General features: G+C 31.3%; 3 protein-coding genes across 4 annotated transcripts; all 3 read left to right on the top strand.

The window, feature by feature from the left end:
- The first annotated feature begins 298 nt into the window (after positions 1-298).
- On the top strand, positions 299-1,940 carry LOC111289859 (MYB-like transcription factor ODO1). The gene is made up of 2 exons (XM_022881213.2): positions 299-700; positions 1,309-1,940. The coding sequence occupies exons 1-2, from the start codon at positions 438-440 to the stop codon at positions 1,835-1,837; spliced, it is 792 nt and encodes a 263-aa protein (XP_022736948.1). The 5' UTR covers positions 299-437; the 3' UTR covers positions 1,838-1,940.
- A 3,018-nt stretch (positions 1,941-4,958) lies between these two features.
- Positions 4,959-6,743, top strand: LOC111290360 (uncharacterized). 2 transcript variants are annotated; one of them, XM_089767676.1, is made up of 2 exons: positions 4,959-5,097; positions 5,684-6,743. In XM_089767676.1, exon 2 carries the CDS (start codon positions 5,968-5,970, stop codon positions 6,505-6,507), a length of 540 nt encoding a protein of 179 aa, XP_089623802.1. In that variant the 5' UTR covers positions 4,959-5,097; positions 5,684-5,967; the 3' UTR covers positions 6,508-6,743. The 2 variants fall into 2 exon arrangements, with proteins under 2 accessions (XP_089623802.1, XP_022737376.1); XM_022881641.2 differs by having other exon boundaries at positions 4,960-5,097; positions 5,943-6,743.
- A 3,089-nt stretch (positions 6,744-9,832) lies between these two features.
- LOC111289689 (geraniol 8-hydroxylase-like) lies at positions 9,833-15,552 on the top strand. The gene is made up of 2 exons (XM_089767677.1): positions 9,833-10,862; positions 14,763-15,552. The coding sequence occupies exons 1-2, from the start codon at positions 9,879-9,881 to the stop codon at positions 15,390-15,392; spliced, it is 1,614 nt and encodes a 537-aa protein (XP_089623803.1). The 5' UTR covers positions 9,833-9,878; the 3' UTR covers positions 15,393-15,552.
- The last annotated feature ends 3,666 nt before the right edge of the window (positions 15,553-19,218 follow it).

Consider the following 19,218-nt stretch of genomic DNA (forward strand, 5'->3'; position numbering starts at 1 on the left):
GTGATGGAATGATTGAGTAAGAGTGCAATGAGATAGAGTGGGTTGTGTAGGAAAATAGGAAGAAAAATTTTTTGGGAATGCTTAGAGGCAGCCATGGTCTTGGGGTCACCCATCATCCACTCTCCTCCCTCACTCTTTCGTGTGTCTACTCGCACCAGAACATCCCATTTTGGTTCCAACATCGCTTTCATTAACCAATGGTGGACCCTGGTTGGAATCTCCTCCTCTCATCTCTCTTCGAATTTCTTTTATATATACATATATTACTAGTTGAATTACATAATCTCCAATTTTGTATTTATATATATCAGCCTCTGAAAGCTGATCAAGGACTTTGTATAAAGGTGGGTGTGGGGCTTTTGGGTCTTTACAGGTACAGAATTGGTGAGATTAATTACTTGTTATTAGTGTTTGTTTGTGTTTAGTTGGACTAAGATATGGGTAGGCAGCCTTGCTGTGACAAACTGGGTGTGAAAAGAGGGCCATGGACGGCTGAGGAAGACAAGAAACTCATCAACTTTCTTCTCACCAATGGCCAATGTTGCTGGCGGGCTGTTCCTAAGCTTGCTGGCCTCCGCCGCTGTGGCAAGAGCTGCCGGCTTCGATGGACTAATTATCTTCGGCCTGATTTGAAGAGAGGTCTTCTTTCTGAGGCTGAAGAACAGTTGGTTATTGACCTTCATGCCCGTCTTGGCAATAGGTTAATTAGACTCTCTTTTCTGTGTTATTCATTATCCTGCATTTTGTGGTTGCTTGGATAAGTTTAAGTGATCATAACCGTTAGATTAGATAAGTTTTTAATTGCTCTCGTTTAAAAGACACTGCTTGTATATCATCTTCTAGTTTTCTAGTTTTGGGGAGGTTGATGATGATAATGTTTTTGACAAGGACAGCTTATAATTAACGCATTTGAAAAGGGGCACCTAAAACAGTTGCATTTGACAAGGTTTCTTCTTTTTGCTAAGAAAATGATAAGTTGCAGAAAAGTCTTCCCAGAGAATTACTACTAGTTTTTACAGTAAGTTTTTGTAAAGTTAAATAACGATACCATTCAGGTTTTATAGACTATTGATTCTTTATTGTTCATTAATTATCATCCACTTGAGCGAGCTCCCATATAAAGAATACGTTGCTTTATGAAGTTGCTTCGGCTACTTGCTTGCTTGAAATCCAAGTGTTTGACGAAATTTTATAAGAGAAGTAGTACTTTAGAAGTTTGTCGTTAAAGTTTGATTTGTTGATGGGTTTTGATGATTTCATATGCAGGATTAAATTTAATATATTGGTTATTGTTCTTTTCTTTATCAGGTGGTCAAAGATTGCGGCCAGGTTGCCAGGCAGAACTGATAATGAGATCAAGAATCACTGGAACACCCACATCAAGAAAAAGCTTCTCAAAATGGGAATTGATCCTGTTACTCATGAGCCCTTGAACAAAGAATTAGCTAAGGCTGAAGAAATTTCTTCTCATGCTAATAATTCTGCAGATAATCATATAACAGAAAATGATGGCATCGCCAATTCATCAGAGGATAATTCGAGTACACAAACTGAGAATTGCTCTAGTACTGATGACTCCAACTTGATAGACAGCATTTGCAACGATGATTCTTTATTGACTAGCTTATGGATGGATGAACCAGCTCCCCTGGTCGATGCTTCATGGAACGGTATACCAGCGGAAGAAACTTGTAATGGCACAAGCTTGCCATCTTGGGAGGAGAACTGTGCATGGTTGCTGGATTGCCAGGATTTTGGTATTCATGACTTTGGATTCGATTGCATAAACGACATAGAATTAAACTCGTTAGAGATGGGCAACAAAACAGTAGCCTGATGCACCATAGTTGAAGCTGTGAGTAAAATATCAAAATTAATTACTTAAAGCTTCAAATTAAGGTGCATATGTTACCAAAAGTTTAATGTCCAGTTGATTTCAAGTCTTCAGTGTTGATTTAATCTTCCTGTACTTCGTAATATTGTTGGAAGGTCGAAGGTAAACCTCGCTTCTTCAGAGGTTTCTCACCTACCAATTTAAAAGTGACACCAACCCTCACATCCTCAAGGTGTGATATTTCTTGATGCCTTGCAAATATTTTAATCTTTCTTCTGTAAAATACAGGGAAACAATTATTATTCAGCCAAATAGGGACACAATGGGCATGATAAAAGTGGTAGTGGCTTTTGTGAACGTCAAACCTCTTGTATATATTTAATATTTATATTTATATATGAAAATAAAGGCAAAAAGAACGGTTACTTTGTTGTGGTTATAGTTTCTGAATGAAATGCTCGTTAGCAAAATTTCATCTCTTTTTCTAATGGTTAATTGACGAATATTATCTCCTAAGGATTGATTAAAATTTGAGGCCAAATTAAATAGTATATCCATCTCTAGTCATGTAATTATGATGGCTAAAGCATTTAGCTTTAAAAAGAATGAATAAAGAAATCATTAAGTAAAACTTTCAAGTACAAGAAGAGAAGAGCACATTCTAGTTTATACCAGCAGTACTTTGTCTGTCCCTTAACAGTTTCCTCTTAAGTACATCCAAATAACTGCAGAGTGCCTAAAAAATTAAAAGCCTTTTGGGGCAAGATCAGGACCACTATTCCATCGATCTGTTGCTGGCTATATGTTATTGTCACAAAATTGTAGCATGGACTTGTGCAATTCGTGCATATCATCAACAAACAAGTGGCTAGACATCCATAATTGAAGCAGATGACTTAATTTGGTTTGAGCACACTCTCCATTAATGTTTTCTTTTTGTCTATGTACTTTTCAACTTGTCACCATTCATGGGAGCTTCAGGAATAAATGTTCTAAGTAGGCTGTCAGCACTGATTAGTTTAATGCCATTTCTAAGCAATAACTTGATCATGCTGTTTCTCTCCAACTTGCTTTTTAGCCATTAGCTTTGGCTCTTAGTGCTTCTAATTATATGTTTCTAAAGGCAATTGTTATTCAATTCACTTTAAAAAAACCTAACACCGCAAATATTTTTATTCAGATAAAGACTTTATATATATATATTTTTTTTCATATAATCGAATATTTCAAATTTGTCATTTTGCCATAGCTTTAGCAGAGATGGTATCATTTTTCAGATTTTTAAGAACATGAAATCTTTATCATTATCTTTGATGAATTAAATATATAATTCTTTTGTTCCAAGGGCAAAGCTTGTGTCACTTTGTAAAACCTTTTGAAAAACAATAAATTATAAATAAAACATTTTATCTTTATTTCTATAAACCATTGACAAATAATTGAATTAACAAAGTCCACAAGATGTTATATCACCATGAACTTGATGTAGAGGATTTGCAGTGAGCAGCAACAAGTTAATCTTAATCAATTGAAAATATTGACTAAGTTTGTGACTTCTGATTAGACTTTAAATTCAAAACAAGTATTCATCAAGACTAAAATGAGTTGCTTTAGTTCATATTTTTCATCTGATGACCTAATCTACAAATTTAGAACCTCAAGAAAAAATTAAAATAATATATGTTTCGATTTTATGTAAAACAATATAAAATAAATGTGTGATTTTCAAGCATTTTTTATCCAATTAATCACATAATTATCATGAAATAAATAAATATATATGTGTATATATATATATTCTTAGGACACAAGTTAAGTATGATGTTTCATTAAGATTATCCATCAAGGAACAGAAGCTGAGTCCATTTGCAATTTATATAATTCACATATCTTTTTATAACAAATTTAAATTAAACAAAAGAAAAATAGAAAATTTATCCTGTGATGAATCTCCTGATACAAGCAAAAAGTTACTTTAGTCATACAATGATAGTAAATTTCTTGCAGGATATGGTAAGTAATTACGTAACAGAAACCACATGAAATGACTTCTTTGAAAAAGAGCAAAGGAGGAATGGTCTACCCTGGAAAAGAACTAACAAGGTTTGAAGGAATTAAAAAGGAAGAATGGATAAGTCTACAAAAAGGTTAGAAAGGGCGGGAGGCCCTACATCTAAGATTCTCAAGCCACATTGCCCCTATGGTGACCTGACCTGATGTCTCAAAGAATTAAGTGATGTTCTTTAAACATTACACCATTTTTGCAAGATGCTACAGCTTCCAAGTGTTTTGTTTTGAACACAAAAAAGAGATCCATCCATTTTCTAGGACATATTAAGGGAATGTGTCCTGATGTTTCTCCAATGATTTGCATATGCCATCTAAACTCTGATGTGAAAGCTATTGGCTACCATAGAGCTGATTTGGTCTAATTATGCAAAAACTTTGGTTTCTATCGGGAAAACAGGTTCTGCCCGATCGAGCATGCTGTGAAGAATATGGGCGCAACTCGATAATGCAACAGTACTAGAATGTTGTCAAAGACGGCATCATCAAGAAATATGTTTCAATTTAAGACCATGTTTAAGGAAATTGTTGAGGTTGCAATCATGACAATTCTCATTTGGTCTTTCCCTGGTTGAATAAAAGGATTGTTAAAGCGTGAGCCCTGAGGTCACCTACTCACATGGATTCTGATCATTCTCATTGCTCAATTTAACTCACAGAAATTAGGTTTTCGGATAATTTTCCAAGAATTAATGCCCTTCTAGAGCCTCAAACCATATTACATAAATTCATTAAAATTTGGTCTTGGATGATGAAAATTTTAGATACTCAAAATGTGCTGTAGTATTAGTTAAACTATATATAAAATTTTTATTCATACTAAATGTACAATACAAGTCAACTAATAATGGATTAAAATTATTTCAACTAATATATCACTCATTCAAGAGTGAATGAGTGATATATGTAAAGTAAAAAGATGAGAGACAAGCCTTACCTAGGATTGGTTTGGGCTTTTGAAGTGAATCCAAACAAAAAACCCAACTTTAGGCCCATGACTACCCATTATAGCAAATGGAACTCCTAAAAGGAAAAATAAAAAGAAGCCCATCCAAAAAGGAAAGAACCTTTTTCTCCCCTTCGTTGTAGGGTTTACCAAGAACCTCGAATTCAATTTCTCTTTCTTCCATATATCCGGCAATCAGAACTGCACCGTTTTATTCCTTTGTTGGGTTTTTGCGCAGATCAAGTTTCAGGTAAGAATTAATGGCTTAGCTTCGCAGTAATCAACGATTCCTTATTTTATTCCCTCTCGTGGCGATTCTTCCATTTTGAATCTTAGCCCTTATTGTATTTTACTCTTCTTTTACTTTTTACACGCTTTTTTTTTAGAATTTCGGGAGGATCATAGAGTAAATTGGTTCAATGAGTTGGTTTTTTAATTGGGTTTGGGTTTGTGTTCCAAGCAATTTGAATGAATTGGGATGATAAATTTTTAAATGGGTTTTGGTTTCTTTGTCCTTGTAAGTGATCTGTTTGGAATTTATGAGTTTCGTTAGTTAAATTGGTTGATGAACTGGAGTAACATAGGGAGACTTCATTGCCTGCTATCAAAATTCTACAATGTGCTTATCAATGGACTCTCTAATCTTCAATTTTCACTAGAATATATTTGCAGTGTGAACTCTTCTTTAGCATCTAAGCTATGAGTTCTAGTTCGCGAGCACCCATGTTCTGTATTGGTATTTGTTTGCCATTACGCCATGGTGACCCAAGAGCTCATATATTTCATATAATAATTTTAATCATGAGTGAAAATTGACTTTCGGGTACTTTTTGCAGGTTTCTTACGGGATGGATGAACTTTTTTCAATCAATCATCGTATATGCTTGTTTGAGTTTTATGTTGTCCCTTCTATATATTCTCTGGTCTCTAGCTGAGTTATACGTTTGTTTTTGTGCTAGTTTATGCACTCAGTAGTTTGTTTTCCCCAATGCTTCTCATGAAAGAACTTGCTTGTGAAAAGTGTACCATGATGAGAATAGGTGTGCTATGTTTCTAATCCGCTCCCATTCCATAATTTTTTGTTGATGCTATTAGGTATTTTGTCTGGATTGGTTGCAACATGGGTGATTTTTCAATCCAGATTAGCACCAACCTTATCAACCGACTTGCTGAAGATGATCAGAAGCTGAAGAAAAGAACAAAGAAAACTAAGACCAGGGTGCCACGACAGTCTCAACACCCACAAACTAAGGTAGATCAGAAGCAAATATCTGATGATTCTGAAAATCAGAAAGGGACTACAGGCACAGGATGGCCAGTTCCTCCTCCCTTATTTCTGCCTGTAAAACACCCTCCTTACTCTGCAAGTGCAGAGTTAGATGCAATTCGATCTATTGTTAAAGAGAGTGAGAATGTTGTAGAAAAGTTGCGGAAGCAGGAAGAGAACATGGGGCGGGAAGTAACACAAAAAGCTAAGGATCTCCATGATAAAGAGTTCAAGATTCCAGTACCAAAACCTATGCCTTGTTCGGTTGAGAATAATGCTTGGATGGCATGCTACAGGGAGAATGCTAATGACCTAACTAAATGTGCTCCTCTGGCTCAAAATTTTGCAGAATGTGCTCGCAGAGCTAGGCAGCTAGCAAAATCAGCTGATTAAGTAGACTTTGATAGGGACAAACTTTCAAGTCATACAAAGAGTGCAAGCCACTTGCCAGTTTGATTGAACCTTGAATTCTGGCGTTGCCAATAAACCAACATAAAAGAAAAACTACTAAATTGTTTATCACCCTTATTGGGGGTTACATTTTGTGCCCTTTGGTCTTTGTCTTATGATTTTGTTAAACTCTGTTAATTCATATATTCCAAGTGACATGATTGACTTGATTGCCTTCATTTTAATTGTGGTTCTTTAATCTAACATTGAAATGATTAATGGGAAATTGGCAGAAAGCACGAAACTTCTTGTCGTGGAGCACTAGACGCTAGCTAAAAGCCAAGGGACACGTCATATCATGTCATGAGGAGAGTTGCGCGGGGATCACGTGAGAAAGGGTCTAAGATTACTAGTTTTCCTTGCGCCTCTGGCGAGGAGCCAAGGATCATTAATTTGCCGCCGTGGTTTTTCGTTTCCTCGTTTCCCTCCCACCTTATCCGTCCAAATCGCCGATCCAAAGTTTCCTAGATTTCGACCAGTCCTGCTCTTTAGTTTTTTCACTCCAAATTTTCTCAGATCCCTTCGGAATCAAGTTACCTCATTTTTTATAGATAACCTATTTAATTCGAGATTAATTTATATTTTAAAATTAAAAATTGAAATTTATTTTTGATATTAAATTTAATTTAGAGTTATTATTATCATTTAAAAAAAAATTATCTTGCTAAAACTTAAAAAGAGTTTAACTTTAAAAGGATTATTAAATTAAAATTGTTTTAATTAAAAAAAAAACTATAATAAGGAATTACTTTTAGAGGTGAGTTTGGATTAAAGATCCAATGTTAAAGTTGATTAAAAAATTCAAACTAACAGAACCTTTTTTCTTATTATAATTGATATTAGAGCCATATAAAATAACTTCATTAAGATCTTGATTGTTTAAATATATCAGGTTAAGTGATATACCCTCAAGATGTGCCTTGACTTTGGAAAGTGCCTTGACTTTGGAAAGTGAAATATATAAAAATTTTTAAAATCTATAAAACTGAAAAAATAATCAAAAGAAATTAAAAGCCTGAAACTGTGAGCTAAATAATTTTAGAGCATTGGCAAGTGAATATGTGAGTTTTGGATTTATTTTAGATTGAACCTGAATGTAATTCAAAGCATCATGTAAATATTTAGTGAAAAAGATGGTTTGGTTAAAAAAAAATTATCTTTATACATCATTGTCATTATTTTTCTATTATTTGCTTTGATTTTGAAGTCAATGATGTAAACAAGGATTGAAAACCATGCAGAAATAAAACAAATACTTTAACCACTCTGTTGACAAAAGCTGTGTAACTTGGTAGTATCCACAATACTTTGAAACTATGAATCTATGAGAAAATAGCAATTAAAAAGAGAAAAATCACAAGATTAGCATGTAATAGTTGAAGTTTAGTATGGAGTTCATGGCTTACCGATCTTCATTTTCCCTGGATTGAGACAAAGTATAAGACTTTATGGCTGCAAAGCTAACACTAATTCAACTATTCTCACTAGAATCAGGGAAGTTGGTTTTATTATTGGTGATGTTGTTCTTACAAGTTTTAAACTTGTAACAGGTTCATGGTACAGAAATAGAAAAATCTTCAAGCAACTTTGTCATTATTGTTAGAAGCATATAATGGTTAAAAAAGTGCAGTGATCTTTTTTCCTTTTAAAGCTTTTAGCAAACAATCGAAGTATCTTAGTTATTTATGCCGATATAACATGTCAAGTCAGTCTGACATGGTTAGTGCTACCTTAGCTTAATCCTGTCCTAATTGTTCCTTTTTTTTTTCTCCTTAACTTACTTATAAATATGAAAACTCAGGCACCATAAAGCTAGATTTATCTAATTCATCTCTTTCTCTTCTTCCTACTTTTCCACTTCCTTTCTAACTTGATCTTTACTGACTTATGCATCAGAATGTAAATGTAGGGAACACTCCCTATTTTTACCTCTAACCGTCATTTCCTTCTACACTTATAGGAATAGCCTTAAGTTAAAGCTCGGTACCAACATTTGGTGCACTAGGTAGGGGACAACATTTTTATATTAGTCGAGCATAAAATAATGCCATAAAAAAAATCCAAAAGAAAGGAAAGGCAATTGCCTTGGTTGAAATAGAAACTTACCAAAGCTAGCATTTTATCTGCCTAGCTTAACCATAAGTGAAACCGACCATAAAGCAGTTTCAAGCCCTGATCGAACAAATATAAGCTTTTAAGCTACAAACTATAACCCCACCAAAAATTTTTAAAGTACCAGACTTAGTCACATTAGGCCAAGAAGCTGTTGTTAGATAACCGAGCTACGAAGAGGCAAAAGCTTCATTGGCCTCAAGAGAATAAAAAAACACTAACCCAGCTCATCACCACCTCAGCTACAATTCTACACATGCCATAACCTAAAAGTCCAAAACAAATAGACTATGAACTTTAACCAAATAGAGATTTAGATGCTTGAATGCAAGCCATGAAGAAAGAGCTGAAAACTAAAGTAGCGACATTTAAGGATAAGCTTAGAGGGGTAAACATAAATCTTAAATAAATAATTTTTTCTATTTTCTAATTTGATTTAGAGAAGTTTGATGATTACAATTTAAAATGAACAGCTTAGAACTTTTTTTTTTTGTTGTTGGCATTTTCCAAACATGTAACCTACCCATTACTAAACATATGATTGCTTTAATTTTGCTGTCATACTTAATTTTATAATTAAAAATAAAGGAGTGAGTGATTGGTTTCAGTTAGGAAGGTGGTTCAATCCTTTAATTATTTGATTAATCCTTTGATTATGTATTTCCAATTGATTAAACTAGTTTTAGCCACAACCATCATGTGGGTGTGAAAGAGGAAATTAAAATAATAAGGAAAATGGTTTTTGAATGAACAAAATGCATGTCAAATAAATAAATTATTTTATATTTTTTATATTCAAATAACTTTTTATTTTTTAATTTATTTTCAAGTAAATTTTATATTGAACAAAAATTTGATTCATATCAAAGATTTATTTAAATATAAATTAAAAGTTAAATATTTATTTGAATATAAAATGAAATTTAAAAATTTATTTAAATATAATACAAGTACAAAATTTAGAATTTTTATTATTATTTTGGCTTAGATTTTATTACGATTAAAAGTATATTATATACAAACTAATAAAAGAAGCAAGAAAAGCGAGAGATTCCTCCACGATATTCCAACCGAGCACAACGCCTCATTTTTGTCGAGAATTAAAGTGAGAAAGAAAATTATATTATTATATTTAGTACAAATACAACGAACTTTCATACACACATAATTACCTAACCCAACCACCTAGTTATCCCTCTACCATGGCTCGCATCTCTAGTTCTCTCCATTTCGACTTATGGTCATGGCTAAACAAGAATACCAGCGGAATTGATGATTTCTCACTCCTCTTTTTCACTTTTTTTGGTGTTTTTGCAATTATCTGGTATACATGCATGTTCGTTAAGTTCAATAAGGGGAAGCCCCCATCGCCGCCAGGCCCTCGAGGCCTCCCCTTGGTGGGAAACCTTCCCTTCCTTGACCCTGACCTTCACTCCTACTTCGCTGTACTAGCTCGTACCTACGGGCCAGTTGTGAAACTCCAGCTTGGGAGCAGGATTGGTATCCTGGTGACCTCCTCATCCACGGCTCGAGAAGTGCTTAAAGACCAAGACATCGCATTTGCCAACCGTGACGTGCCTGTGGCTGCTCTCTTAGCAACCGGCGGGCGTAACATAGTTTGGAACCCCTATGGTCCTGAGTGGAGGATGTTAAGAAAGGTATGTGTACTCAAGATGCTTAGCAATGTCACTTTGGACAAAGTATATATGCTTCGCCGTAGAGAAGTACGAGAAACCGTGGGTTATATATATAGCAAGGCTGGATCGCCTGTAAATGTCGGTGAGCAAATGTTTTTAACGATATTGAATGTGATTACCAATATGTTATGGGGTGGCACGTTTGAGGGGGGTGGCACGTTTGAGGGGGATGCCAGGGCCAGCCTTGGCGCCGATTTCAGGCACGTCATCTCAGAAATAACAGAGCTTTTGGGTCTGCCCAATATTTCTGATTTTTTCCCAGTCCTGGCACCGCTTGATTTGCAAGGTATAGTCAAACGTATGGGAAAGCCGGTGGAGAAGTTGAACGGAATCATTGAGAAAATAATTGATCAGAGGTTGAAGATGGAAAGCGAAAGTGGGAGCACAGCAGGGGAATTCAAGGATTTCTTACAGTTTCTAATCCAGTTAAAGGATGAGGAAGATTCCAAAACACCAATGACCATGAACCATATCAAAGCCTTGCTAATGGTGAGTTTTTTTATCTTCTTTTTTATTTCTCATAAAAAAAAAGGTTTTGACATTTTTAGTACTATTAATTGCCCAGATTATTTTTGGTACTATTTTTTTGCCTGAATTTTTTTTGGTACTATTTGTTGTTAACTCGTATAGACCATTTCATTTGTTGTTGAGTATTGGTTTTCTTTTTGGCCCGATTGAATATTGGTTAGTTATTAAAAAAACTAAACACTAATTTATTTTTAAATAGATAGCGATAGATAGGGTAGAGCAAAGCCAGCCTTTGTGAAAAAAAAAAAAAAAAGTAAATGGCAATGAAAAGTACATTCTGTGCTCGAAATCTAACGACTATATAATTGTCTTCAAATTTACTGCAAACAATTATTTACCCAACATTTACACAAAATACTACAATATAAAAATTTAATTAAATGTTATAAACAGTAATGAAATTTTTTTGGATATCAGATAATCCAAACAATCAATGTTAGATCCTTCTCTTATCAAAAAATTTATTTATAAAATTAAAAGACAAATCACATCAGATAAAAACCACAAAAAATCTTGAACACTCTAGGCCTACCAATAGTCACCATAGACCTCACAGTCACAGGACCCACCACCGATCACTAGAAAGTGACTCCTCGACAACATAACGTAACCGATATAATAACTTAGATTACTTATAGAAAAAATTAAAAAATAGTATCTAAACAACCAACCCAATACCACCAAGACAAGCAAAACACTCAACAAAACAAAAAACCCCAAAGAACCTCTACTCCTCTACCCACCCAAAGCTACCACCTGCATACTTTCATAATTTCGCCACCACCAAAAACAGTGCTTGAAATCCTATTTTCAACACAAAGAAATCCCAAAATTTTAAAATGAAAAATCAAAATAAAAAAAAAAAGAAAAAACAAAGTCAGCCACAAATACCATAACCAAAAAGTAAAAAACTAAAAAGAAAAAATGAGCGTATCCAATAACAAAAAAAATGGATGAAAGGTGAAGTATATGATAGTTTCAAGCATGAGGGATTTTTTAGGTTTAGAAGTGTTTTGAGGGGAGTTTAGTTCGAGCTTTTCAGGAAGAGGAAGTTGTGAGGGAGAGAGGGCCATTTCGGGGTTGTAAAGGTGGTTGTGGTAATACTGGCAGTGAGGAACTTTAGAGAATCTGAAACGGTGAAAATGAAGGACTAGGATAGGGAAAATGAACAAATTTCAATTTCAACAGATTTGAAAGGTAATAAGGGGGTTTCAGCGGCTTAAAGGTTCGATTTAAAGCTTTAGATCTAGCGAAATTTGAGGGTTTTCTAAAAATATCCGCTCATAATGGAGGAAGAGAGGATTTGGTAGGTGAAATTCGGATCGATTTCGACACTGTCGAGCAATGACCGTCAATTGAGGACGACCGTAAACAACCGAAATCTGGAAAGAGAATGGTTGCTGTACGTTAGGTGTTTCGGATAGAGATGGTATGAATTTTCTATTTTAGAATGAGACAAAGAATTGAAAAATGATGTTAAAAATTTTAGAATTTACTGATTAAGGTTGGTCTGCTCGGACGAAAAAATTTTGGATACGAAACTTATTAATGGTCGTTGTGTTGAAATAATTTTTGAATACATAATTTATAATTATTTATAAATATTTATTTTAAATTATTAAATATAATATATTTTATTTTAATATGTGAGATTGAATAATTTAATTATTTTTATTTTTTATTAAATAAATAGAATTTTGTAATGGGGTTTTAGCTAAGGGGAGAGTTAAGGTAAAAAAAAAAATGAAAGAAGGGAATAGATGAATCAATTTGGGTCATCCTGCATCAAATTGACTCGTGATTAGAGCTGAAGATTCAGATGGAGCCCACCTGTAGATTAGGCGCAAGCTACAACTAGCTTGCTTTGAACCCATTCCTTAAACTGGATTGGTCCAATACAAGTGGTATATTTCTACAAAACTAATTAATCCTTTATTGGTTTATTTAATTTTCAAATTGCATGCATGTTGATATTTTATTTTTATATATACGTTTTAAATTTATTTGGATTATTTTTATTTTAATTGGTGGTAATAAAATTGTTAATAATGATTAGGCAAACACTAAATAATTAAAAAACTACAAATTTTATAAGCATGAAAAATAAGTCCATTCACTTGCATCATTAATCATTATATTTCTTCTTCCATAATGTGAATCCAATAAAAAATATGAAAATTATTAAAAAAATAAAAATTTTTGGGGATAAGTAAAAAAAATATTCCTTAATGTGAAATCATAAGAGAATCACATGTGATTTTAAAGAAATTTTTAAATGAAAAATATTTTTAAATTTTATAAAAACATTTAAATAAATAAAAATAAAATAAATTTAAAATTAGATTTAAAATTTCTTAATAAAATATAATAAGTTCAACAACAGAAAATTTTTAAAAAATTAAACTATTTTTTAAAAATATTTTGAAAGTAATAAAATAAAATAAAATAAAATAATTCTGCAGCAAATCGCGGATAAATGCTCTAGTTATTCCTTAATGTTGTGTTCCGTTCTTTCGTTCCCCCTTCCCCAATTACATAAGTCAGCAATTATGTTTTTTTTTTTTTTTTGAAATTCCCAGCCGTGGCTATGGCGGCGGAGACGAGGTGTTCAGTGCACCTTGTCTAATGAAATGGAGATTAATTAAATTTTAGTGTCCCGAAGCTTGCAAAAGAGTACAAAATCTTTTGGCATGGTTCTTTTTGTCATTGTATGTTACATATCCGACGCTAGGATTAGAGCAAATGCATATTTTATATGATTGCTACTGTTCTATCTAGCAAAATATCTGTTAATACTTAGACTACACCGACTAAAAAGTTTAAAAACAAAAAACAAATCTCTTGGAAGTTGAAAATGGCTTTACATTTGTTAGTTCATAGTAATAATTTCCCTGCCACCCATCTTTGTCGTCGATTATGTACGGATAAAGTAGCCAAAGCCTAACTAGTGGAGTCAGATTGTTTCCACTGAAAATTATTGTTCCATTTCATAGTTTAGGGTAATTTACAAATTGGTCTTAGTAATAATAAATAATAATGAATTTGAGGAGTGAATATATTATACAAAAATTTTAGGATTAATTTATAGTTAGTAAATGTTAAAAATTACATATTTATCTTTTTGTCTTTAAAAAAATTTTAAAAATTTATAAAAACAAACAAAATATCATTAAAACTTCAGTTGTAATTGTAAATATACAAAAAATGAATATAATAAAAAGATGATATGTCCTTGAATAAGATATAATTTGATAAATGATTGTTTAATTATATATATTAAAAAATATATATGTTTGATAATAAACCAGTTATACAACAATTTCAAATTATAAAAACTCATGGTAATAATTGTGAAAAAATAGCTTTATATTGTATAATTCTTGTTGTTAATAATTAATCTTAATTTTTTTTAATGACATTGTTGTTATGTAAAAATTATATAGGAAACTTTTGTATTCAAATATTTGTGTATTGTGAAAAATAATACTCTTCTAGTCCCTTTTGTATGTTTCCATTTTAATTATTATAGAGATTAGAAAAAAAGGGTTTTAAGTTTAGTGTATTATATATTAGAAATTTAAAATTTTTTTTTATAAAATTGATGTTTCATGATTTTAATATAAAAAAGTAAATATATATAAAAAAATTTTTGAAATATGAAAAATATATTATAAGTAATTGACCCACTGAAAAAAGGAATTGGTTATGCAACTGAATAATAAGAATGAGACCTAGAATTAAAATAATAGCTGTGAGAATATCAAAGCCCATAAAAATTTTAGTGGTTTTCACATAAATTTGGAGAGGTATGGACATCCTAGTCTATTAGTTCTATTATATATAATTGGAATATATGGACAGGATATGGTGGTGGGAGGATCAGACACATCATCCAACTCAATTGAGTTTACACTGGCTGAAGTCATCAACAAACCAGAAGTCATGAGAAAAGCACAGCAAGAACTGGATGAAGTAGTTGGCAAAGACAACATTGTGGAAGAATCCCACATTCATAAATTACCATATCTACTTGCAATTATGAAAGAGTCGTTGCGTTTGCACCCAGCTCTACCTCTCCTGGTTCCTCACTGCCCCAGTGAAGCCTGCACTGTTGGCGGCTATGTCATCCCTAAGGGTTCAAGGGTGTTCGTGAACGCCTGGGCAATTCATAGGGACCCTTCTATCTGGGAAAATCCGTTGGAGTTCAACCCAGACAGGTTTTTGAACAGCAATTGGGATTTTAGTGGGAGTGACTTCAGTTATTTTCCTTTCGGATCAGGCAGAAGAATCTGTGCCGGGATAGCAATGGCTGAGAGGATGGTGCTGTATTCAATTGCCACGCTCCTGCATTCTTTTGACTGGAAAGTGCCTGAGGGTAACAAGTTAGATCTTTCAGAGAAGTTTGGGATTGTTTTGAAGTTAAAGAATCCACTTGTTGCAATTCCAACGCCAAGGTTATCAAATCCAGCTCTTTATGAATCAAAATTTTAGATTATTTGGGTCCTTTATATATATTCACTCCAAAAAAAAGTACTGTTTTATACAAATTATTATGTTTGAATTTGAATGTTCTTATATTGTATACTATTTAACTAAATTATTGGCGACAAACATTTTAGAATAATATACTCTTTGATTTTACAGGCAATAATGTATTAACGTTAGAGCATGGACTTAGTTGAGTACATCTTGCCCTCCATTGCCAACCATTAATTAGCCTTGAGTCCTCGACTTTTGGCCAAGATATTTTATTGGTTTAACTGTTTATAATTATGATGATATGATGTTACTATCGGGTAAATAATACATGTAAATTAGAGAAACCTGCCCACTGCCAACCATTCACATAAGTCTGAAGCCTACAATTTGCATATTTAAGAGTATATCAGTTATCTGATCTCCACTCTACACATAACATGTTTAATTTGTTATAGAAACTGTGGTAATTTTTATATATAAAATTATTGATACGATGAGATAATAATTATTTTATATTATATTTAATTTGTATTTGAAAAAAGATGATTGTTAAAAGAATTAATGTCTTTATGATATAGAGTTATTCAATTTTTTTCAAGTAAAGAAAATTATTTTTAATCTATAAAATTAGACTTATATATCTAATTATATTTTTAAAAATTATATCAATAATTTAAATTATATAAATTTTTTAAAAATTAATTTTAATAAATAAATAAATTATTTTATTCTAATTTTTATATGCATCAAACATAAAATATTATAATATTATTTAATTTTATTTTATTTATAATATCATTTTATTTAATCTTATCATAATTTTATATACAAAACATAACCTGCGATCACTATTACCAATTGCACATAAGCTCCGAATAAATAACATTAATGGTTGCATTAAATTTGTTGTCAAAGTAAATTTTTTTGCTAAAATAACAAAAAAACCTCTTAAATTTTATCATTTTATTTAAATAAATCTTTATAATTTTATTACTTTCAAATAAATTTTTAATATTTAATTTACACCTAAATAAGTTCTTAACTTTGAATTCGTATTTAAATAAATTCTTAACATGAATTAATTTTTATTTGAAATAAAGATTTATTTTAATACAAATTTAAAGTTAAAAGTTTATTTAAATATAATAAAGATACAGAGGTTTATATAAGAAAAATGAAATAATTTAAGAATTTTTTAATATTTTAGTCTAAATTTTTTATAGTAGTAATTTTTTGAGTTCCTGATTATTTATATATCTTGAATGAAAATTTTAAATTTTATAAATAAAAGTAAAAGAATGACTTATATACTTTTCTTAATACATTTTTTTTATTTTTATAATATATTTTTTAAATATGGGTTATTCTTTTAATTTTATAGATAAAATTTTAAAAAACTTTGGTGACGATCGATAAGATAAGAGAATCTTTATCCATTCAAAGGAAGACATTTGTTTGTCAACTCAAGTGGACAACATCCAAGATTTCCATCTATTTTTGTCAGGTTACAACATGCAAAAATGAAGAAAATCCAAGAGGTGTTCTTGTTCCACATACAAAAAGGAGCCCCCGCCTCCAGGTGTTGGCTGTTTTAGGTGTTATATCGAATTTCGACTTAGAGGATATTTTTATAAATATAAAAAAATATATAATTAGAGGTAAAGATAAAGGATATTCTTTATGTTTGTATTTCAATAAGTAAATCAATAAAAATCAAGTCTAACAAAAAGCAGAAAAGAGAGAAAAAAATGAGTGGGATGAACCCAGTTTGTAGATTCAACTTACTTTGGTCTATAATAACAAACAATGATAAATAATTCAAAAATTTAAAGTTCAAAAAATGATACTCAAATTTTCACATCAATCTCATATTCACGCCAATTATCCACCCCCAAATCAACGGGTAAGTCAAAGCTGCAAATAAGACAATATTAAAAGTTATGAAAAAAAGGCTCGACATGGTAAAAAAGAAGTAGGCTGACAAGTTACTGAGAATTTTGTAGGCCTTGAAGATGACCATTAAGGTGTCTACCGGTGAAACTCCCTTTTACTTGGTATTTGAAATAGAGATTGTAATGTCGGTTGAGATTGACCTATCAAGCTTAAAAGTTAAATTGGCATTGAAAAAAAAAATAAAAAGACGTTTAGGGTCAACCTCGACCTCATCGAATAACAAAAAGACATAACCTTAACACGAATTGTAACATACCAACAAAAAGTAACCAACTATTATAATAAGAAGGTCTGACATAAATACATTTAAAAAAGTAACCTGATACTTAAAATAGTTAAAACTTATGATTGACATAACAAATTGACCCTTTTTTACTTAGAAAAAGTAAGGGTGTTTATATAAGTTAACTCAAACTAAATAATCAAAATACATTTGGTCCAATTATGAACTATTCTCTTAAAATAAACATAATTATACCTTTATACTTTTATGACTCAAAAATATCCCTAATACTAGGAGTATTCAAGTGAAATATTGGACGATGCCCCCTTAGCGCCAAAAAAAAAAAAAAAAAAGAGCCCCACCTGGAGTGCTGGCTCTTTTATGTGTCATTTGTACATTCAGTCTTTTGTGGGCGTGTGACTTTCTTAAGCCAAATACTTGATAACTCGTCCGTTGCAAGCCGATAATATCAATTTAGCAATGAGACTGCATACAAAGTTTTGAAAGCAATTCAAGGTTATGGAGACAATTTTAGTATCTCAAGACAATCGATGGCTACGGGGATATCATTTTATTTAATTCTAATATGTTTTTTATTTTTATATTATTAATAATATCTACATATTTTTATAAATATAATTATATTCAAAATGATTTTTTTATATATTTTATCTCTATTATTATTATTATTTTATAATTTTTTATTTCATCAAATTTCAATAAGTTAAATTTGTTTTTAAAAAATATGTATTCAAACAAAACAATTATAAATACTAGTATTTTGAATTGATACATTTTAAAATGTTTTTTTTTATTTTTTTCAAAATTAAAAAAATTTTCTTCCAAACACACTTTTAATATAATGGTTAGGTTTCATAATTATTATATATTATATTATTATTTTTAATTTTTAATTTATTTTTTTAAACATTTATTTTATACATCGACTATGTATGAATGATAAATTGTTAATCAACCAGATAATGCCATTTTATTCAAAAAGCAAAAGTAGGTAAATCCTGGAAAATAAATAAGAAATTTTGTTTATTAAATACTCCTATAAGCAACTTATTGATATTTATTTCAAAAACATGTACACTTTTATCTTTGTTCCCTAATGAAATGACATTCTATGGCTATTATTATTAGCGCTCAAAAATATAAATTCTTTTTAGATTTTATGTATTTCATCTTTCTTACCAAACCAAAAGATAACAAATTTACCTTAATAATATGTAATTAGCTAGTTAAAATGCTAAAACCAATAATAAATAATTATAATTATTGAAATTTTTTTAAAAAGTTATAATTATAATAAAATATTATATCTATATAATTAATTAAATAATAAATTATTACATTATAATTAAATTGTAATCACTAAATAATCAATTCACCAGTTGAAAACAAGAAGTTGGCAGGAAAAAAAAAATCTGTTACCACAAATTTCCATAACCTTATCTTTCCGTGGCTTTATGTATTTTTCTGTACACCACACTTTGCACAAGTTGGAAACAGCCTGTTTGATGGATGACCAGATTGACAAGTAGGCCATTCTTCTTCTTTATTTTCCTTGAACGTTTCTATGTGGGCCGTGGCCTTGGATCTCAAAGACTGACTAGAAATTCTATCTTGTATGTCTATATACAATAATAACATACC

Source organism: Durio zibethinus, chromosome 11 (assembly GCF_047325235.1).
Source record: "Durio zibethinus cultivar Kanyao isolate XHJ-2024 chromosome 11, ASM4732523v1, whole genome shotgun sequence".
Classification (NCBI taxonomy): Eukaryota; Viridiplantae; Streptophyta; class Magnoliopsida; order Malvales; family Malvaceae; genus Durio; species Durio zibethinus.

What these genes read in the sequence shown, in the direction of transcription:
- LOC111290360 (XM_089767676.1), top strand. Translation starts at nt 5,968, where the DNA reads ATGGGTGATTTTTCAATCCAGATTAGCACCAACCTTATCAACCGACTT.
- LOC111289859 (XM_022881213.2), top strand. Translation starts at nt 438, where the DNA reads ATGGGTAGGCAGCCTTGCTGTGACAAACTGGGTGTGAAAAGAGGGCCA. An exon ending in CATGCCCGTCTTGGCAATAG is followed by an intron (nt 701 to 1,308) that starts GTTAATTAGACT and finishes TTTCTTTATCAG; the next exon opens with GTGGTCAAAGATTGCGGCCA.
- LOC111289689 (XM_089767677.1), top strand. Translation starts at nt 9,879, where the DNA reads ATGGCTCGCATCTCTAGTTCTCTCCATTTCGACTTATGGTCATGGCTA. An exon ending in ATATCAAAGCCTTGCTAATG is followed by an intron (nt 10,863 to 14,762) that starts GTGAGTTTTTTT and finishes ATATATGGACAG; the next exon opens with GATATGGTGGTGGGAGGATC.